Raw genomic sequence first — 23,993 nt, 5'->3', positions numbered from 1 at the left:
GTACTTTGATATTGAAATCATTTGCTTTTGAACAATTATACTATCATCATTCTTATTTATTTTTTCTTCTTCATTTGTTAATCAGCCTAACTCTGCTTCATTCTCATTTGCCAGTGGACTTCCATGTTACTCAGTTTCTCCAGCATCAGTGTCATTGATTTAATGAAATAATGCATCTTTCTCAAGATGTTTAGGTTGACTTTGCAATTTTTTAATTTTTTGCATTATATTGTCGAATTGGTTTTATACAATTATAATGACAGAGTTGTTGACTAATGGCTAGAGAGATGATAATGTTACATCAAGAGGAATGCTTGATGACTTATTTTCTTTTTTAAAGATTTTATTGGGGAAGGGGAACAGGACTTTATTGAGGAACAGTGTGTACTTCCAGGCCTTTTTGCCAAGTCAAGTTGTTGTCCTTTCAATCTTAGTTGTGGAGGGTATCGTTCAGCTTCAAGTTGTTGTCCTTTCAGTCTTAGTTATGGAGGGCACAGTTCAGCTCCAGGTCCAGTTGCCGTTGCTAGTTGCAGGGGGCACAGCCCACCATCCCTTGTGGGAGTCGAACCAGCAACCTTGTGGTTGAGAGGACGCGCTACAACCAACTGAGCCATCCGGGAGCTCAGCGGCAGCTCAGCTTAAGGTGCCGTGTTCAATCTTCATTGCAGGGGGCGCTGCCCACCATCCCTTGAAGAGTCGAGGAATCGAACCGGCAACCTTGTGGTTGAGAGCCCATGCTCCAACCACAAGAGCCATCAGGGAGGCAGCTCAGGTCAAGGTGCCATGTTCAATCTTAGTTGCAGGGGGCAGAGCCCACCATCCTTTGCGGGACTCGATTAGTTGAACCGGCAACATTGTGTTGAGAGCCCACTGGCCCATGTGGGAATCGAACCGGCAGTCTTCGGAGTTAGGAGCACGGAGCTCTAACTGCCTGAGCCACCGGGCCGGCCCCGACTTATTTTTAATTGGTTGAAATATTTTAAATTGGTTGTGTTATGACTCTTGCTTTCTTGCTCAACTTTGCAGCTATAGGGACTTAGATAATGAATATTCAGGTGACAAACACCCCACGTAATGGAAAGAACATGACTTTGGTTTATTACAACAATACCACCATCAGAGTAACTGTCTTTGTTTCTCTCAGCCTGTTTCTTCACCAGTAAAATGGAAAATGATGATACTTATTTTTTTTCACAGAGTAATTGTTTTTAATATATCGTACATTGATGAGAGGACTTGGCAAACAGTGAAGCACTATTTTAATATTTGTTATACCCCATTGAAGGGAAGCAATCTACCTTTAGAATGAATAGGGGAAAATGGTCACTTCAGATACATAGAAGGAATGAAATGACATTTTTTTATTTGACATTAGTTCCTTTAGTCTTCAATTCATTTTTAACTAAGAAAGAAATGAAAACAAGCTTTTTGTGTAAATATTTTTTAAAATTTTTAAGTCAGGTATTTCTTTAATTTTTATTAAATTTATTGGGGTGACATTGGTTTGTAAAATTATATAGGTTTCAAGTGTACATTTCTGTAATATATCATCTATACATTGCATTGTATGATCACCACCCAGAGTCAGATCTCTTTCCATCACTATATATTTGATCCCCTTTACCTTCTTCTACCGTCCCCCTCCCTCTTAGCCTCTGGTAACCACTAAACTGTGTCTGTGTCTATGAGTTTTGGGTTTTTTTCTTTGTCTGTCTTGTTCATTTGTTGCTTTCAGTTTTATATCCCACGTATGAGGGAAGTCATACGGTTCTCAACTTTTTCTGTCTGACTTAGTTTGCTCAGAATGATAATCTCAAGATCCATCCATGTTGCTACAAATGGCAGTATTTCATCTTTTCTTATGGCTGAGTAATAGTCCATTGTACCATGTTCCCCAAAAATAAGACTGGGTCTTATATTAAGTTTTGCTCCAAAAGATGCATTAGGGTTTATGTTCAGGGGATGTCATCCTTAAAAATCATGCTAGGGCTTTTTTTCCGGTTAGGTCATATTTTTGGGGAAACAGGATATATATGTACCACATCTTCTTTATCCAATCATCTAACGAAGGACACTTTTGTTGTTTCCGCGTCTTGGCCACTGGGAATAATGCTGCAGTAAACAAAAAGGGTTCATATATCTTTATGGATAAATGTTTTCAGATTTTTTGGGGTAGATAGCCAGAAGTGGAATTGCTGGGTCACATGGTAACTCTATTCTTTATGCTTTGAGGAATCTCCATACGGTTGTCCATAGTGGCTGTACCAATTTACATTCCCGCCAACAGTGTACTCATATGATGGTTCCTTTATCTCCACAGCCTCTCCAACACTTGTTACTCCTTGTCTTTTTGATAATAGCCATTCTAACAAGTATGAGGTGATAGCTCACCGTGGTTTTGATTTGCATTTCCCTAATAGCTAGTGAAGTCGAGCATCTTTTCATATATCTGTTGGCATTTGTATGTCTTCTTGGGAGAAGTGTCTGTTCAGGTCCTCTGCCCATTTTTTAATTGGATTGTTTGGTTTTTTGTTGTTGTTGAGTTGTATGAGTTCTTTATACATTGTGGATATCAGCCCCTTATTGAAGGCATTTGCAAATATCTTCTCCTGTTTAGTCAATGGTTTTTGTTGATGGTTTCTTTTGCTATGCAGAAGTATTTTAATTTGATATAGTTCCATTCATTTTTCCTTTTACTTCCCTTGCCTTTGAGGTCAAATTCATAAAATCCTCTCTGAACCAAAAGTCCCTAAGTTTCGTACCTAGGCTTTCTTCTCTGCAGTTTATTGTTTCAGGTCTTAGGTTTAAGTCTTTGATCCATTTTGAGTTAATTTTGGTATATGGTGACAGATAGCAATCTAGCTTCATTCTTTTGCATATGGCTTTCCAATTTTCACAGTACCATTTATTGACGAGGATTTCTTTTCTCCATTGTATGTTTTTGGCTCCTTTGTTGAAAATTATCTGCCCGTATTTTTGTTTGTTTGTTTTATTTCTGGGTTCTCAATTCTATTCTACTGGTCTGTGTGTCTGTTTTTCTGCCAATACCATGCTGTTTTGATTATTGTCGCTTAGTAGTGTAAATTGAAGTCAGGGAGTATGATACCTCCAGCCTTGTTGTTCTTTTTTCTTTGGCTATTGTGATTCCATACAAATCTGGTGATTTTTTTGTTCTATTTCTTGAAAAAATGCCATTGGGATTTTGATGAGGATTGCGTTAAATCTGTATATTTCGGTTATATGGCCATTTTAACTATGTTTATTATTCCAATCCATGAACACAGAATATCTTTCCATTTCTTTGTGTCTTCTTTAATTTCTTTTAATAATGTCTTACAGTTTTCAGTGTACAGATCCATCACATCCTTTGTTAAGTGACTTCTAGGTATTCTTTTTGTTGCAATTACAAAAGGAATTGTATTTTTTATTTCTTTTTCTGAAATTTCATTTAGTATATAGGAATGCAACGGATTTTTGTACATTGATTTTGTAGCCAGCAACTTCCCTGTGTTTGTTTATTGTTTCTAATAGGTTTTGGTATTATTCAGCAAATTTTTATAAACCATCTCCTCAATGTACAGAACTATGCTAGTCACTAAAAATGGTTCTATTCATTATCAAATCATTCACCCCAACTCCCCAAAAATAGTCTGAATTCCAAATGGTAGTCAGCACTCATTTTCACTTAAAATAAAAAATGCCTACAATCTACCAGGTACTGTGCTCTATATATGGTATCTAATTTTCTTAGAATGTAACAGGACCCTTTAGAGTAGGTATTACTTATCCTGTTTTATAGAGAAAACTGAAGCTCTGAAAATTTAAGAAAATCTGGAAAAGTTAGATTGCAGAATCAGAATTCAACACAGTAGTGTCTGATTCCAAAATTGGGGTACTTTCAAGTACACTTTATTGTCTCTGTAAGCAAAATAAGTGGAAATACTAAATAATCCCTCATTCCTTTCCAAAAACAAAAAAAGGATCTTTGTGAAGTATATCTATATTTTGATTTATTGCAATAATGTAAACATGTATGGAAGAGTTAGACAGAATGAGACCAGCATTCTAAGGAGACCAGCAGACCCTCTCCATAGGAAAACCCATTTAGCTGCAAGAATTTTATTTTAAAAAAAAAAGTAGTGTCTCCAAAAGTTGTCCTGAGGGCGTATAGCAAATGGAGAAAGCCCTGTTCAAGTAAATCTACTAAGTCTCAGTAAAAAGAATGAAAGCGTCTGGATTTAAGCCACTCATGTCACAGTTCAAGGTGACAAAAGCTCTATTCTAGGCAACTGCAGTCAAGAAGATGGGACCACCTCTCCAATCTATGGCTATGTTTTCACCATAGAATGGCCACCTACCCACCCACCTCCACCCCAAACTCTACTCTGTATTGCAGAAGCTCTATTCCAAGCAGTCTTGGCCAAGATGAACAGTCTCCTTTCTCCAACACAGCTCCCACTCGTAGGGTGGAAACTGTATGCCAGACATGGCAAATCAACAATAAGAGGGGGCCTGATTGTCCCTGCCCCAGATCACTTACAAGGTGGAGGTTCCATGCTGAGAGAGCCATCCTGGGAAAACCAAGGACTACTGTCCTTGCCAGAGCCCCACTCAAAGAGCATGGGTGTTAACTCTGGAAGAAGTAGGTCACTAACCCCACTCACGTAGCTCTTCTTTCTGTGCCTGCCTCTAAACTTTTTTCTTGGTTACCTGCTTTTCTATGCACTCACTTTCTCAGCTCACACCCCAATTATAGTTTAAAATATTACCTTTAAAGAAATGAATCTTGTAGCATAGTAACCAGTCATGACCTGTGAACTACATACAGTTCCACACTTCTGCTCGCTCAGTGGACAATTTCATTTGATTGTACCTCTGTGACCCAAACTCAGAATGTCTCAGTCTTTTTTTTCATTGTTCCCAGAAGAATGAGGATTCCTGTCGTTATTTTGCCTGTTCGTTCAATTTGGATTCTTTCATACCCCAAGATGTTTTCCTTAGAATAATCCAAGACTCCTTCTTGTCTCCTCGCCAATTCCACATATTAATGCAGTTTCCAAGTCCATTCAGTCCTTTCTTTATTTTTTTCCTCAAGTTCCTCCCATTTTTAAAAAACGTTCATTCTTCAGCTCCTATCTGGATTCTCATCACCTATTTTTGAACAACTGTGCTAAAGTCTCCCAAGTCATCTTCCTACTTTATTCTCTCACCTCTTATATCCACCCAACTCATCCTGCCAATTTATCTGTTTTAAAACACCATTTGCATCATTTATCCCCTCAAAAATCTAAAATTACGTGCATAATAAAGCATTATTTCCTTGTCGTGTCTGTTAAGGCCCTCTACAGTCTTCCTTTTTTACCTACACCTTCCATTAGACTCTCACAGACACCCCGCTTCTGGTTAGTCTTCTTACTGTCACCTTTAAACATATACTCAGCTTCACACCTTTGCTTATGATTCCCACCTGGACAACGTGTCTAACATTCATCCGTCCATCTTGGCTCAGCTCCCTCTTAAAATATTTTCTTATTCAGATTCAGTGATTATTACTTTTTCTAAATTCATGACACTGGTGTTTATTTCATTCATTTGTCAATCACTCTTGTGATATCCTGTGATATCTTTTGTATGTAGGCCTATTTTGATATTTCACTTTTAGATTTTACTTCTTGTATATGTAATTCGTAACCCTCTAGAAGAAAAATATGCAGTAGTTATTAAATGGATTAGAAGTGTCTTAATGTTTTTATTTTGGGTTTTATTTTTGTTTTAGGATTTCTTATTTGTTTTATGTTTGCTATAGTATCATAGCCTATAGAAATGCAAATTATAAAGAAAGTCACCTTAATAAGTATGTAAAATTAAAGGCAGAAGCAAGGTCATAAGAAAAGCTTGTTTAGCTTTTAGAGATAGATTGCTAAGTGTGACATTTAACCATATGCAAGTATTATATATTACCGCTAATCTCAGTTATCCCTTTCTATTAGGTTGGTGCAAAAGTAATTGTGGTTTTTGTAATTATTTTTAACGTTTTAAACCGCAATTACTTTTGCACCAACCTAATAGAACTAAAACCTGATAGCCTCAAGATTTTTATTTCTTAAAAGGAAAATATCTAAACATTGTTAAGCTATAAGGCATTTTTATTATATCTTTGAAAACTGAGGAATTTATTTCAAGTTTCATCAAAGAGCAATTTTTTAAGGACTTAGCTATAAATCCTGGGAAATAGAAGTTTCTGATGGAATTCTTACCACTGAAATTATTTTAAGTACAACAGACCTGCTGATACCCACTATTATAAGATCCCTTAAAATCCAGCTGTCAACCAGGTGGTCATTCGTACAATGGAAAGAATAATGTATTCTTTCTTGTTCGTATTTATTTTTGGCAAATGATTCTGTGCTTGACCTAATTGGTTGAAAGCCAAACATATGTCCATAAGTTTAAAACATTGATACAAATCAGACACATATACTCACATGAGCCCTGAAAGGAAATACATATAGCTCTATGAGTAATTTCAATTATCTCCATCAGTATTTACATTTTTGCCATCTGCATATAATAAAATTATTTTGATACTTTATTTTAGTGAAGCAAATTGAATGCATATTAGAAAACAATATATTATTGCATAATTGCAGCTTAGTTTTATCATTTTCCAATAAATGTTTTATAAACCAATGGCTTTCTTTTTTTTTTTTTTAACCTGGAATGTTAAGTTTATTCCTAGTATACCTTTAACTGAATTTTGAGGTCGTTATAAGCTCTATGTAAATCTAGCTTATAGCTTTCTTCTATTTTAGAGACTTACTTTATTCAATATAGTAGTATATGATTTATTCAGTTTGAGTAGATATTTTAATAAAGGTACAAATCATAAGTGTTAGAAACAATACTAATCATTTATAGTTGATTTAAAAAACAAGTTATATCACATTTAGTTTTTTAGAAGATTAATGATTGAATAAAAGGGAATCTGAAATAATAGAGAAAAATATGAGGCATGTTTTCTTATCCTTTGATATATCTGGTCCTGGCTCCGTAAATGCCAGATTATTTTTCAAATATTATTATAATATACATTATATTACAATTAATTTCATATTTCAGAAAGGCACAGAAATCAAACAGGGCTCCTATCAGGGAAATTTACTGAAATGCTTTTTCTACAGCTTCAGTGGCCAAAAGACAGCACTGGAATGTGAGAAACTAATTTTAGTTTGTTTTAACGCCTCAGAATGTTACAAATTAATCAAGTGCTACTTAAAGTCTAGAACTCATTAACTTTATAAGTTTTACTTTTCCCATGACAGAGATTAAGTAATAGCATAAAGCTTCTTTAGTCTCTCACATTGATCAGGTTGCCATCCCCACTGTACAAGTGCCCTCTTATCTGCTATTTAATGAGTTCAATATAGGCAGTGATGTGTGCAGCAACATAAAAGTGCCAGTTTATTGTTACGTAATGCTTACACGAGACCACGCATGAACCCATTCCAGCTGTTTCTTACTTTGGTGATTTGCTTAGGTAAAGCAGACTCTTACAGTTAGTGCAGTTAGTGCACTTGGAAGAAAATAAATATGCATCAACACATTCACATACACAGGCACACTCATACAAAACTCACTTGTTCACATACTTTCACTAAAGGAAAAAACAACAACATAGATTGCAAGTATTTAATAAGCTTCTGATTTTAACAAATCTAAAAGGTAAACTGTACAACACATGTATTTAGGGGCCACAAAGACGTGTTGAATAAAGCTACTGGAGCCCTAACCAAACCCAAGTGCCGGCTAATCACTGAAAGACATCATCTCAGCAGTATAGATCTGCCAGATTGTTCTAGAGAGAACAAACAAGTAAATTAGTGATACAATGGTGTGAATAAACCATTATGTAAGAGTTGATATCCCCGCTAAACTAAAATCAGCATAAATATGCAAGCAAAATGTAGTAGCATACATAACATGTATTTTTTAAAATGTTTTACTTTATGTGGAGTAGCTGAGCTTATGACATCGGTAGAACAGATTGAGGTTTGTAATGAAAAGGGAAACAAAATGAAAACTATTGAATGAACAGCAGGGCCCATTTGATGTGATTATGAAAGATGTTTCTTTATTCTGTTTTTTTCTTTTGCAATCTAAAAACAGTAGCAGGGGGTTGCAAGCAGAGTTCATCATAGGTTGTCAATCACTGTCATTTAACATTTGTAGGGAAAGATGTCTTTATTCAAGGACAGCTGGGCAAATCAGAGACATAGATTTGCAGTTTAGTAGCCTGTCCAGCCTACACTAAATAAACAAGGACAGAGTAGACAAACCAGCCTCTCACATAAAAATATAATGGACTCCACTGACCCTACTGCCCTCCATTCAGCTTCAATCCCAGTTGCATAAAAGCTTCACTGCCCACTTTCAATTTCCTCTAATTACCAACATGATGTAGATAAGAAAATGAACCTCACTTATAGTCAGTGATCACACACAGGAAATTAACTAGACAAGTTGTTTAAAATTAGAGGAGTAATTTGGAAGTAAATAGAGTGTCCTACTGAGGAAGAAGTGGCTAGAAAGGGTTTTTGTTTGCTTGTTTGTTTTTTAGCAGGGATTTTGATTATTTTACTAGCTCGCTCTCTCTGCTGATCCAAGAATTGCTGCTTTTCTAATCAATCTAAACTAAGTAAAAACTTTTTGTAAGTATTCTGAAACATCTAGAATAATATACTGGAGGAGATAAGAGCTAAGTAAAGAAGTGAAGCAAACATGCCACATTCTAAAGAGCTTAGAAAAACTGTGAATTGGAATTCCAGGAATAAATGATCATGGTTTTCACAAGAGGGTCTGGCAGAGTAATTGAGGATTAAATAGCAGTTGTCTTTAGTCAGTCTTCATTTTAAATTGCTTCTCAAGTCCATAATCAAACACACACACACAAATTTTAAATGCCAATTTTTAATTTATCCTAATTGATCTAAAATCAATATTTTCTGTTTCATTCTTGTGGTTCATAGCACTTGAGTTTTAATTAGAAAATGCTGTAGAGTTTCAGAGTAATATAACTATTCATAATACTTTCCTTCAGAAGTTTCACCAGATGTATAATACAAATAATTCATTCTTTTTCCCTGTCTCTCCACAATATTTTGAATTAGTTCACTAAGGTGCACTGAAAAGAGCATATTTCCTTATCACACACTAATGTGCTTTTGTGAACATTTAATTAATATGGATTTAAAAAAACCTAATTGGAAATTGGAGACTACAGCCTGCAGTATCAAATCTGTAGTTCAAGAGGATACAATCAATTCTTGAATATTTTATTTTCAGTTTGACTGTCTCATATATTATGAGAACATTGTCTTTTAAAGAACCAGTATTTTTCTGTAACACAATTACATAAAAATTATATGATTACTTGGATAAAATGAGTGTGCCACTACTAGTAAAGCATCATTAAAAACAAAAAGAAAACTTGTTTCTTTGAATAATATTTAAGAATTATGATGTTTTTAATAGTGAATGAATTAAATGTTATTTTAGGTAGTTAAGCATATTTACATAGTTAAAAAACAAAGATTGATGAAAGAAAACTGTAGAACAAAACTCAAATAATTGAATCTTAAACCTTAGCATAATGTATGTTGTCAGATGTGAGCATTATTATTATAATAATACTGTTGTCCATTTATACCAAGACTTACAGTTTTTAAGTGTTTTATAAACACTATCACATTGAATGCTCTCACTAAATCCCAATTTAAGATAAGGAATTTGGGGTTTAGGGAGGTTAATTTACTCTCAGAAGGTCACATACCTTGTAAATGGCAGAGCTGAAAATCCACCTGTTGTATCAGTTCCCAGATCCAGTGTCCTGTGGGCCACCTCACACCATGTCATCCCACCCTCATGACCTATAACATTTCTAAGGGGATAAATTACTACTACATTCTTTGGATTCCCCTTTAATTCAAACGCTGGAAACAGAAAAAGAGGGACCCTCAAAGGAAGTAATAGCTTTCGATGAGACCTCAGTTAGTTATGGGTACTTTTTAAATGCAGAAACTATTATCAATTTGATATTTTATAAAAATTTATAAATCAAATATCAACTCCTTTGAAGATCTCAAAATATTGCCTTTATCAAATTTAATGAAAAAACATTACGTATGAAGCACATATGTTAAATAATAAAATCTACATAGATATTCTAAAGAGTGTTTTCCTATAATAAAAGTCATTGTCCCTCTTTTTCAATTTAAGTCTTAACCTTGGCCTATCACCCCCTTCTTTATCTGAAAGAAATAAGTTTTTACTCTTGTTCAGCTCAGTATAACCTCCTCAAAGATACCTACCTCCTCTGACCCATTCTTATTATTTCTACCTCTCTCTCTTATACTTGTCCAGTTGTCATTTTACATTTATTCACAGCCAATTTTGATGAAGGTCTGGCTCCCAACTACTATGAAGCTTTGTGAGAGGAGGGAGTCATGTCTGTTTTTGTTCACCATTGTATACCCAACAATAATATATGCTGAATAAATATTTGGCAAAGAAATGACTCAGCACACTAAGACATTGTTTATTATGGTTATTAAAATACTTTTATTTTTATTAAAGTGTGTAGTTTTATGCAAAGAAATTATGAAACCTTAAATTTAGAGATTGCCCTATGCACTGAGAAAAGGCATCGCTGAGTTAAACTTTTTAGTAAGGTCACTGTCTTTAATCTACATTCACAGTCTGATGGGCCTCTTATTAGCCTTAGAAGGATCACTCTGCTGCAGAGCATTTTTTCCAACCTAAATGTACTCAGCTGTTAGCAGCCTCATCTGATACTGATACTGCTGGCAGTGAGCAGAATCACAGTCCTACTGAAGCAGGAGATCAAAGCAATAAATTGAGTAATTCAAGGAGAATTGGCACAGTTTGGAGAGCAGTGGACTCACATCTTACACAGAGTTTAGATTCTAAAGTAAGTAAATGCAACAAAAAGCCCCAATGAGCGAATTTACCTGAAAATAACTCCAAAAGTACAATAAGCATGGTTGTGAGTAGTCGGCCCTGTTCAGATATGCTGCTTTTCAGTGAGTTAACACCACGAGTTTTTCTTCCAGCAATGGAGCAGATCATTGTTTCTTTAGTTTAGCACCAAATGAAGTAGTTGGCTTGCATTTAGAAGTCATGCTTTATTAAAAAAAATAAGGGTGGGGGAGGGGATCGGCATCTTTGAGTACTAGAATCACACATCACAGAAAGATGTCACACTTTCAAAGGTACTTGGGAACTGAGACACAGAAATACCCAACTTACATTGTTGCCAATCAACCAATCTCTCTCTCTCTCTCTCTCTATCTCTCTCTCTCTGTCTTTCTCTCTCTCTCCCCTCTCCCCCTCTCCCCCTCTCTCCCTCTCTCCCTCTCTCCCTCTCTCCCTCTCCCTCTCTCCCTCTCCTTTTCTGTCTCCCTCCCCTATTCCCTCCCTCAGTACAGGGGGTATTATGTATATAATCAAATTTGGACAAGATTTAACTGAGAGAAGTGGATTACTTAAATAATACTATTAATTAGTACTTTCAACCAAATTCTTACTTTCCATTTAATTTTTTTTTAATTGAACTTTTCATATTATTCGTAAGTCTAAACGTCTTTCCTATGTATCTAAAACCTGGAGAACCAATTCAGTTTGTAGTATTAAAATAGCTAGTCAATTTTCTTCTGGTAAAAGATCAGAAGTTGTATTTTACGAACAGTAGAAAGAAATCTGAATATGAATACATTTTTAGACTATGAAACAGATTTAAAGCTGATTTCTTCTCCCTCCACCTCCACCTATCTGGATTATCGCCCTCTCTGTAAGTGTATTTTGCACGCTTGACAGAAAGCTCCTGCTCACGGAGTGTTCCCAACTTCTCTGCTATTAATAGCATCATCATTCTCCTCGGCCCTGAGGCTTAAACCTTAGAGCCCTCCTTATCTGATTTTATGGATCCGCTCATACGGTTTTCTCTGCCTGAAATGCAGAGAATCTCTCCCTCTCTCCTCTCCTACAAATTGTTCTAAGCCTAGAACAAACACTGCCTCTTTGGGGAAACTTTCCAACACATCCAATTCACTTCAGTGCTCTTCTCTGAATAGTGGTGTTTTATTCTACGCTTGAAATAATTACTTATATAAATTGTTTTCTCTGATATTATTTTGATTTCCTTGAAGGAAAAGACCATGATTTAGATTTCTGAATCATCTTCTTCCTTATCCGCTGTTCCATTTTTCATAAGCTGTTTGGCAAGGCTGGGATAGGTGGACAGTTGCTCATAGAGATTTGGATGGAGTCCAGATGTTGGACTGAGATGGGTCAGTCATGAGGTGACAATGCTTCAGTCCTGAAATTCACCCAAAATAAAAGAGAATAGCACCATCATTGTAACTTGTCTTTCTTCCTTGGCAGATGACCTCAGGGAAAATAGGAAAGAGCTGAAATGACATGAAAAGAAAGCGAAGACGACACATGGGGCAAAACATCATTAACTGCTAATGTGTCAGCATACACTTCTTACATGAAACAGTCCAAAAGGGTGAAGACAATGTTCAAAATAGTGTAGAATAACTGTGATATGTTTGACTATTGCCAAACAAAATAAGACAAAAGACATAATTTACAAATATTTCCAGTTCAGTTAAACAGAATGAGGCAAATACTCATTTAAGATATTTTTTTCAGTATACTATCGTAAATCAGTTGAAAGTCTTTTTACACAACATTTTTCATTCTCTTGGACTCACCATTTTCCCCTCCTACTGTAGGGCCTTTGTTCTCATATGTTTTCCTCTGAAAGTTTTATAATTTTAGGTTTTATATTTAGATGTAGAATACATTTTGACTGAATTTTTGTGTACAGTGCAGGGATTGAAGTTCTTTTAGTTGGTTGGTTGGTTGGTTGGTTGGTTGGTTGGTTTGCACGTGGATACCCAATAATTCTACTACCATTCCTGGAAAAGACTATTCTTTCTCTGTTGCTTTGCCTTTGAACCTTTGTCTAAAATTGGTTGTCCACGTATGTATGGGTCTATTTCTGGACTCGATTTTAATACACTTTTTTGATTAGTGCAGTTTTATATTAAGTCCTGAAATCAGGTAACGCTAGCCCTTCAACTTTGTTCTCCCTTTTCAGGGCAATTCTAGGCCTTTTGCATTTCCATATGAATTTTAGAATTGTGCCATTGTGATTTATAATAAGGAATATGTGTTTGGTCTTTAAATATATGTTTAGTCTTGGTACCTGTTTCTGGCACAGAGCTCCTAAAACCCTTGGAATTTCCTAAGTGATGAAATCAGTTAAGGTGTCTTTATGTTAATGAGGTGACTTTTGGAAAGCACCAGAGGAAGGGGGCTCTGACGACATGGTTAGTATGTTGGAACTTTCCCATCCCACTTCCACCCTCCAACCCCTGAGGGAGGACAAAAGGGCTGAAGATTGAGCTAATCACTAATGGCCAGTAATTTAATTAATCATGCCTATGTAATGAAACCTCCATAAAAGAAACCAAAATGATAGGGTTTAGAGAGTTTTTGGGTTGGTGAACCCATGGAGATTAGGGAGAGTGTCCAGCTCAGAGAGAGTGTGGAAGCTCCAAGCTCTTTCCCCGTACCTTGCCCTATGCATCTTTTCCATCTTCCCGTTCCTGAGTTATATCCTTTTATAATAAACCAGTAATCTAGTGAGTAAAATGTTTCTCTGAGTTCTGTGAGCTACTCTAGCAAATTAATATAACCCAAGGCAGGGATCAGTGGAACCTCCAAAATATAGCCTCTCAGTCAGAAACACAGGTGATAACCTGGATTTGCAATTGGCATCTGAAGTGGTGAAATGGGGAAGAGGGGCAGTCTTGTAGAACTGAACACTTAATCTGTGGGATCTAATGCTGTCTCTGGGTAACTAGTGTCAGAATTGAGTTGAACTGTGGGACACCTAGCTAGTGTCTGAGACTTGTTTGTTGATGTGGAATCCCCCCCCACCCACACACACACACACACATACATTGCAATTAGTGATCAGAATCCTTTAAAAAAATCAACTTGCCAATATTTGCCAAAGGAAAAAAATGCTGTGGTTTTGACTGAGATTGTATTAAATACATACATCAATTTTGAGAGAATTAGGATATATTTCTCCATGAGTTAGGTCTTCAATTTTTCTTAGCAGTATTTTTTACTTTTCAGTGTACAGGTCTTTTACATCAGATTTATCTCTAAGCACTTCTTATATTTTATGCCATTATAAATTTATTTTTCAGTTCTGAATTTTGGTTGCTAATATGCAGAAATGTATATTAATATGCAGACTTTTGTATATTAATCATGTATCCTAAAACCTTGCTAAACTCACTTATTCTAGTTGTGTTATAGATTTCATTGGATTTTCTATATTGATCATATCATTTACAAATAAAAAGTTTTACTTCTTCCTTTTCAATCTGGCTTTTTTTTTTTTTTTCCCCTTCCAGCCCATTTGCACTGGCTGGAACCTCTGGTGCAATGTTGAATCGAAATACTAAGAACAGAAATCCCTGTCTTGTTCCTGATCTTAGGGGGAAAACATTCAGTCTATTACTGAAATGTGTACATTGTAGGTTTCTCAAAGATGCCATTTACTAATACCCTTCTTAGTTTGCTGAGAATTTTTGTTAGGGATGGATGTTAGATTTTGTCAAAAAAAAATTTTGGCATCCATTGAAATGATTGTGTTTTTTTCTTCTTACGTTTATTAATAAAGTGAATTATATTGATTTTCAAATATTAAACCAATCCTTCATTCACTCACTCACTGCACTGATGTAGTTTGACACTCTGTTGTTAGGTGTATACACATTGAGAATTGTTATGTCTTCTTGGAGAATGGACCCATTTATCATTGTGGAATTCCCTTCTTTATCCCTGATGATTTTCCTTGCTTTGAATTCTACTCTGCCTGAAATTCATATAGCCACCCTTGCTTTCTTTGGATTAGTGCTAGTATGGTATATTTTTCTCCATCCATTTATTTTAATCTGTATGTGTCTTTATATTTAAAGTCATTTTCTTACAGACAACATGTAATTGGATCATGTTTTTTGATCCGCTCTGACATTTCTCTGTCTTTAAATCGCTTCACTCAGACTGTTGACATTCACAGTGATTATTGATATACAGTAGACCCTTGAACAACACAGATTTGACCTATACGGATCCACTTATATGTGAATTTTTTTCAATAAATATGCAGTCAGCCTCCATATCCCTGGGTTTCACATCCACAGATTCAGCCAATTGTGGACTGAAAACAGCATTTTGTTAAGAAGAGTAGGGTGCTCTGGCATATTTCAAAATGATTCATTTCCCCTCCCCCCGCAAGAAGTCCAAGGGGATTTCTCTCCAATATTTACTGTGGGAATCTGGTCAAGTTCCTGAAGATAAATCCCACAACATTGTGGGGGTCCTCCTGTTACTAGTTCCCCCTGGAGTGTTTAGCTCCCAGAGTTGTTCGCAATGCATCAGTTGCAGTTCAGGCTTTCCCACACCGGCACTGGTTCCCAAGGTGGTTTCTGCCTGTGAGTCTCTGCTCCTCAGTGGTAACTCTCTGAGTTTGTCTGTATTTCCGGTCTTGGGGGCAACATTTTGCCCTGTATTCTCCCCTAATATGGATCCAAGAAGAGTTGTTGATTTTTCAATCTCTGTTTAGCTTTTTACTTGTTAGGACGGAGTGGTGGCTTCCAAGCTCCTTACATGTGGAACTGGAAACCCTCGATTTTGAACAATTTTATTTTAATCTAACTTATTTTAAGTTAATAATCCTGATCTTCATCCTTTTCTTACTTCACTAATCCTATCCTCAACCCTTTTAACCCCCAGTGCTGCCTTATTCTACTCACATATACATCTCAAATACTACTTTTTCCAAAGAGCTTTCCCTGACCTTCTAAAATTCCCCAAACTGAATGTCCCTTCAGCAGACGGTAATCATTGTATCATAACATTCATTAGTCTTTGTAGAACGTGTTTGTCCCTGATGCTCTCTGTTTCTGGTTCAGTGCTGTGGACCCAGTGTCAAGCATAGTGTTTGACGCCTAGTAGGACCTCTTATTTTTGGTCCTAGTAGGACCTTATTTTTGTTAACTATATAAATAAGAAGAGCATTCATGAATTTCAGATATATTATACAATACTAGCGTTTGTTTTTATATTAATAATTGTATTGAACAAAGCAAAATTCTAAAAGATATGGTTATCTTATGGTTTTCCTAAACTGTGTTTTAAATGTCAGTGGTTAAAGCTAAGAAGTACATTAATTATTATACTTTTCATCCATCATATTAATGTATATATCTATGTGATTTTTTTTTTCAGGATGCAGAAGAATACACAGACTTGCCTGTAAGGCACAATGAAGATCATATGAATAGTGAACTGGCAAAATGTCTTCCCTTTGAATCAAATCCTCACTCCTTTGACAGCCCTCACACCAAAGCACACCTCCTGCTGCAGGCACATCTCAGCCGAGCCATGCTGCCGTGCCCAGATTATGACACTGATACCAAAACAGTCTTGGACCAAGCCCTCAGAGTATGTCAGGTATGAAAGTCATTTCTAATACCTACGTTTTCTCCCAGTACTTCTGGGGTTTTTTTTTTCTTCCTGTTTTAAAATAAGACATACTTGCATTTAAACATTTTTATTGTAGCATTGTTGAGAAAAACCTGGTGAATCAAATCAAGAATTTTAAAAGAAAAAGCAAATCTAAGTGCAGTAAGGTGACAATTTCAGTCATTCATTCGGTCAAAATTTATTGAAGGTAAACTAAGCACCAGATGCTTTTCTAGGCACTGAGCATACAATAGTGAATAAGACAGAAGAATATCTGCTGTGATGGGTTTCAGTCATTCTTTTAATGTGGTGTTCAGGGACTGTCTTGCTTATCAGGTGACATTTAAGAAACAATCAAAGGAAGAGAGTGAGCCATAGGGTTATCTGGGGTCATATGTTCCAAATTCTAAAAAAAGAGCTAATGCCAATACTCTGATGTAGGTTCTTACTTGATATATTCAAGGAAATTAGGAAGGCTGTGGTAAAAAATATGGAAAGATATGGTTAGAAATGAGGTCAGAGAGGGGTGGGAGTGGAGATTATAGAGAAAATGGGATCAGGTCACATACGGAGTTTGTAAGCCATGGTAAGAATTTTGGATTTTACTCTGAGAGGGAAGCTGCTCAAACAGTGGTTCACTAATGGTTATGTTCGTTGTATCTGTGAGTATTTACCATATTAATTAAAGTAGACATTCTCAAATATTCATTACTTCATTTAAAAATACAATAATAAACCCATTAAATGTTTAAAAATAACATGATTTTTCATGAAAAATAACTGTTTTCCAAAACAATAAAAAGTAAATGAAATGTGTAGCATTGTTTTATATTTTTGAAAGACTCTTTAATATCTAGCTTAATAGAAGATTAACATATCTAGACTCACATGTCACCTTTTGCAGTGTCTGATACAATATGATGTTTCAGGTGAAGTATATGAAGAAAATCCAGCCTCACAGAAATATGTACTGTAATAAGAGAAGGCTATATTTTTATAGCCTTTGCTGATAATTGTAGATATTCTTTGATACTATACGAAACCTTGATGTGATATTTCTTAAAGGTTAGTTGCAATGTGGACTCTGAAACCATGTCAATTAACCTTACGCTAGTAAGAAATGATGTTGGCTGGACCAGGTTGGTATGGGTGAGATTGGTGAGAATTGGTTGGATCCTGTACATATATTTTTTTAAGGAGAACAACCGGATTCTGCTAATGTATTAGACAAGCATTTTTAGGGAAAGTGAGGAACCGAAGATGATTCCACAGCTTTTCTCCAGAGAAACTGGAAGGCTGGAGCTGCCTTTCCTGGGAGAGGATTGTGAGAGGAGCAGGGCAAGAGAAGTACACCTAAGTGACTTGAGATTTTAAGACATTTTGATTTTCTGCATTATAACCTTTTTTGGTACATTTCTATAAAAAAAGAAAAACAATTTTTTAAATTTTCAGAAGACTTAAGGTGTTTTTAAAAGTAGAACAACTGAGTCTGAAGATTTGTGTATGAGGATGTACATTAGGGAATCATTTGCAAAATTAAAAACTTGAAAATAACCTAAGTAGCTTTCAGATTATAGAACTCTACAAAATATTAAAATTCCATTTATGAATTTTACATCTGTGTAGAATATCCATATCTAGGTATCTATGTGCCTAGAGAGAAGATCCAGAATGGTATCCACCAAAAGATTAATAGTAGTCATCTCTGTGTAGCAGGATTTGGGGTGATTTTTCACTTCTTCTTTGTGCTTCTCTAAAATGGTTGAATGTTTTAAAATGAGCTTCTCACAATTTTGTTACCAGAAAAAAATTATTTTATTGTTTTAAAAAATAGGGATGTTTCCTAAAATGGAGTAAGTACGAACTTATCAGGAATTAGAAGGGAAGTAAGGCTATAATGAACACACAAATTTTTTCTTTATACCTTTTTTGTAACTAACACATGGTTTACCTCTCTAGGAAGATGATTTGCCACTCTTTATTAGTCACACTTTATAAACAGGGGTTAAAGTTCCTAACGTTTTTGGTGGGGCCCTGGATCCTCATTTGTGCTTCCCATAACTGCTTTTTTTCCCCCCTTAAACACTGACCTGTTAATGAACCCAGGGGTCAGGAAGGGTTGGAGAAAAGTTGCAGGAGGAATTAAATTTTTATACTTGTAGATAATACTTATAGATGTCCATATGTATATCATATAAGAGTTATTTAATCAATTCATTGGCACTTTCTGTCAATAATGATTCAAAGGCTATATAATAATATAAATTAGCAATTTCTAAAGGAGTCTATTTCTAAATTTGCTATAATGGAAAAGGTACTTTTAGCCTCAATTAGATATTTTATATACAGATTCTTGGGATGATATTTATGTTGAATTGAATATTTTTTGATCCTTCTAAATAACATCTAAAGAGAAATAATTTTCTCTTTAATTATAAAAGTAATTATAAAAAAAGTAATTATAAAAGTAATACACTTCATTGTAGAAAATTTGGAAAAACAACATATTAAAATTAAAATCATTTCTAATAATTGTATCTTCACCCATGAATACGAGCCTCTTTTCTTTTCGTTAATGAATTTTTTAAATTTTTAATTAAAAAATCTTTTTATGTTGAAATAATTTTAAATATATAAAAAGTTTATAAAAGTACAACAAAATTTCAATATATCCTTCACCCAGCTTCCCCTAATGTTGACGTCTTGCCTCAGTACTAATCTAGTCCTGTTAACTAATCTACATAACTCATTAAAATTTTTTCAATTTGAATTTTATCTCACTAATGCCCTTTTTCTGGACCAGGATCCAATCCATTGCATTGAGTTGTTAAGTCTCTTTAACCTTTTTGACTTTCATGACCTTGGCACTTTTAAAGAGTACTGGTCAGTTATTTTATAGAGTTGTTCCTCAGTTTGGGTTTGCCTAATGTTTCTTCATAATTACATTGAAGTTATATATTATTGGCAAGAATGCCACAGATGTGATATTTTGCCCTCTCAGTGTGTTATCAGAAGGTTTGTGACATGGATGTCTCATTACTGGTGAGACTAGCTTTGTACACTGAGGTGGTGTCTGCCAGTCTTCTCCACTGTAATGTTCTTTTTTTCCTTTTGTGATTAATAGGTATCTTGTGGGGAGGTACTTTGAGATTGAGATTATGCAAATATCCTGTTTCTCATCATACTTTTTTACATTATTTTTGGTATATCCATTGGTGATTTTTGCCTGAAATAGTTATTACTATCATGATTTTTCTATTTCCATCATTCCCAGAATTGACTGTAAGAAAGAACTTTCCCTTCTTTATTTATTTACTTTTTTAACTTATTTATTTATAGAAGGACAGACTCACAAGTGTTCGTTTTGTTCTACTGGGTAAAGTCCATTACTTCCATCAGTTTGCTGCTCATACCGTCTCTGAGTCAACCACTGGACCTCTCATTGGCTCCTGCATCCCTTTGACATCCTGTCATTTTGTGAGCACCGCCTTGCCTTCTGGCATCTTGTGCTTTTCTCCTGCCCCAGCCCTGGAATCAGCCATTTTTCCAAAGAGCCTTGGTTCTTTTTATCAGAGAATGGCATCAGAGACTGAAAGCTGAGCGCTTCTCTCCCTGGGTGTCTTTGCTTCTAGACCATCTCAGGGAACAAGGTTAGGAAATAGAACTATGTATACAGAGACCTCTATATCTATTTGTAGATCTGTGTGTGTGTGTGTGTGTGTGTGTGTGTTTGGGTATGTGAAAAACGTTTATATTCATAAATCCATGAGTTCATTCTAATACCTCTAATTCTAATCCAACACCAAAGCATTCATTTCAGTCTTCCTCCTTTTTAGATTTATAGCTCTTTTCTCTACCTGTGAGAAATCTGACTCTCATTAAGCAAAACATATTTTCTTAGTTCCTCAGTTCTAGCATACTCCTGATGCAGTTTTAGAATTACTAACCCTTATTTATTCCTGCAAAAAAAATCGACTAATTAGAGTACAATAGTTGTTTTAGTTCTTTTTCCCCTTTGGAGGCTCAGAGCCTCTTTTTGTTTGTACATTTACACACATACACACTTGCCCTCTCACTTTTTTCTTTTGCCAATTTTGTATCAATGTTGTTTATAATCTTTTTAACTTAATTTATACCATTAAGTATTCTTCTCAAGGAGAGTGGCTTCACTATATGCCTTAAGATTATACTTTGATTAATGACCCTCCTATTGTCAGACTTTGTAAGTGCAAGTTTCCTTTGTTATAAACTATAAGAATTAGTTATGATCATCTTAAATTTTGAGTTGGCTTTTCAGAAGCCACCTAGAAACTTAGTTGTACAGAGATAGCAACCAGCTTCATATCCTAAACCCTCCTATTTCTGCAATTTTTTTTGTAAGACTGTGATAAAAGTAAACAAGCAGGAAGAAGAAAGAATATCAGGGCTGCCTATGGAAAATTTGGGGATAAAATTTTCCATGACCGATTGACAGTTTTAATTATTGTACCCTAGTTTTCTCATTTAATATGTGGATACTGTTGGCCTTAGAAAGCATAGTTTCAAGCAGTTTTCTCAGCTGCAGCCCTGCTGGCTGATTGAAAATTATACTACTGCCCTCATGGGACGTTGGCATGATCTTGTGTTCTATGTATGGGACTCAGAGCCACCAGCTTTACTATCAATTCAGCTGTGCGCCTATTTTAGCGTAAGGCCTTAGGCGAGTCACTTAACCCCTGGTGTCTGTGTAAAAATAACACCTTATAAAGTAAACAACAATTTGAGGACTTAAGGAACTAGGTCTATCTTAGTATCCTCATTCTTAGTAGTTCTTTTATTTCCTTGTTTTCTCATAGTCATTTAATCCTGAAGTCTTTTTTTTTTCCTCTTCATGTTATAGAAATACACCTTTTACATGAGCCATCATTTAGAGTACGAAAATTCTATAGTTGTAAGTACCCATGTCCTAGGGAATCTTTCACAAAAGCAAAACGTAGTTGTCGTAGAAATTTATCTGGCTTGAAGTCAGAATATATTATACAATGCAGCCAGCCTTCTCTTATTTGAAGTTATGTATCAAGGTCATTTGTGTCAATTTTGGGTTTAAAGTGTTTTTGTCATGATTCCTTTTAATGTTTTACTGTTACTAGCATTTCCATTCCACCCAACGAAAATAAGAATAAAAATTTCTGTACATATCTCAATTTTTTAAAATCTGCTTAAAATATTCTAATTTGTAAAGTGAACAATTATAGAATTGATTACTCTTGTCATTCACCTGGAGATCATCTTCTTGATCATGTTAACTCTAAAATATATTTGTAAAATGTAATAAATGATGTGACATATTTTCTGTGCCAGATACACCAAAGAAAAACTTCATGTTAGCTTTTAGAAAACTGCAAATAAGAAGTATCAAAAATTAAAATGACTTGCCTACATTTTCCAAATTGATAGCAAAGCCAGAACTGACCATAAATGTCTTGTTTTGATTAGCTCTCTGCTTCACACTAATCAAAGAACAAAGAAATTTTGAAGAGAAGTTAAATAACTTTGTTAAAGGTGATTTGTTGAGGTAGTCCATGCTGAAACCAAGTGGAGATACCAGGATTTTAAATCCTGCTCTAATATCTCTGATCTTTTCTAAGAAGTGCCATTAAGTCTTTACATTAAAACCATCTTCATTTAAATGAAAACTATGTAAATGCAGTACTAAGCCTAATAGCATGAGGGTTCCCTTGTCCTATAAAAATGGATTTAAAAGTCATACTGTGTTCTAGTCAGAATCTGTTTTAAAATGTGAGAACTTCACAGGAATTTGCACTTTTTTAAACCAAGAATTCCCACTAGACAATTAGTACTTTTTAATTCTTCCTTTTCAATATATACTCAAATCACTTCCCTTTAATTACTCTAGTTCCCTTTTCAACAGCCTGCCTATAATTACTTTAACCAATTTCTAAGAGGATTTGTTAATATGATTGATATTTGTAACTGCTTTATTGTATCACTCTGGAGTGTCCAGTTTATATGCTGTTTGCTTTTTTGTGTCAACTGCTTACCATCCTTCTCAAGACTTTTATATTGTGCTAGATAGAGCAATTAATTAACCATTTACTTCCCACATTCTTTCCTAAAACTACGACAATTGGAAATAATGGGGGAAAGATCAGATTGGTGATACATTCATCGGGGGAAGGAGAATGTCATCACGATTATAAGATTACCCTATAATAGAGTATATGCACACTAGAACAACCTGTGCATAGGTTTTTAAATACACATAAACACATTTTTTGATCGTCTTTCATTTTTGAAGGTTTTCCTTCTCTACTTAGGTTAGGTTCTTTGCTTCTTGCACTGGTTAATCACCACCACCACTAATGGGGCTCCCCTACAGGTAGCCTTTGTCCATCCCACGGGTTCTTTTTGAAAAACTTCAAACTTTTAGTAGCAACAGGCAGTCTCAAACATTCTTTGCTCCAAGATACGGAGCTACCAACTCCCCAGAAGATAGCAGTCATCTCCTCTTTACTATTGAGGAAGCATGTCAAGTTCTATATTCTGCGTACCAATTTATATAGATTGAATTCATGGTCCATTGCCCAAATGGAAGTAGGCAAAGGTAAACCAGGCAGGGGACCTGCCTTGATGATAATCTATGTGATTCAATACCTAAAAAGAAGACAGTTAAGGAGCTATGTTCTGGTATGTAAGTTTCCATTGTTTTGTAAATTCTTGCATCTAACTTTAATATAGAACCTGTCCTTTTATATTATTTTCCTTAATGCCAAAGTATCTTTGAACTACTTAGTGTCCAGTCTTTCTTCTCTTTCACACATGAGATAATGTGTAGGTCAGCTACTACTCAAGTTAATGCTAATATGTTCTAATAGGCTTGATCAATTGTCATAAAAGGTGATAGTCAAAAATAACTTTAATAAGCTGTATAAATAGAGCTTATTTATACAGGGGGAAGAAAAGGGGGAAAATGTATGAATTGGATTTGTATACTTTCCTCGTCCATTTGAGAATCTTCTTAAATTTGCAAAAGCAAACTACTCAAAGTTTATTGGTGGGGTTGTTGTTTAACCCAAACTTCAAAACCATTTGACCTCATCTCTGTAACAATTTCTGATGAATTTAATTAAATGTATTATATTTCAAATAAATAGTACTTTTTCTATAACCCACAGCTACTCTGAAAACCCGTTGCATCTTCAGTCTATTTTTGAAAGCATTTTAATTGATACGATATGTATGTATGGACATATTAGGATCTGAGAATAGGAAAGAATACATAAGGGAAGCAAAAGAAGATACAAAGATACAAATTTTTTTCATAGACCTAATTCTTTTAACTAAGAAATACTATGACAATA

At 35.1% G+C, this 23,993-nt stretch overlaps 1 protein-coding gene across 2 annotated transcripts in view; it reads left to right on the top strand.

Annotated features, from left to right (window-relative positions):
* Positions 1–23,993, top strand: part of ASCC3 (activating signal cointegrator 1 complex subunit 3) — a 288,105-nt gene that overhangs the window by 245,211 nt on the left and 18,901 nt on the right. For both annotated transcript variants that reach the window (XM_033099400.1, XM_033099394.1), the window contains exon 37: positions 16,396–16,620. In XM_033099400.1, the coding sequence (XP_032955291.1) occupies positions 16,396–16,620 (225 nt within the window). The remainder of the gene's footprint in view (positions 1–16,395; positions 16,621–23,993) is intronic.

The sequence above is a fragment of the Rhinolophus ferrumequinum genome, chromosome 3, assembly GCF_004115265.2.
Source record: "Rhinolophus ferrumequinum isolate MPI-CBG mRhiFer1 chromosome 3, mRhiFer1_v1.p, whole genome shotgun sequence".
Classification (NCBI taxonomy): Eukaryota; Metazoa; Chordata; class Mammalia; order Chiroptera; family Rhinolophidae; genus Rhinolophus; species Rhinolophus ferrumequinum.
This window is presented reverse-complemented; position numbering and strand designations above follow the sequence as displayed.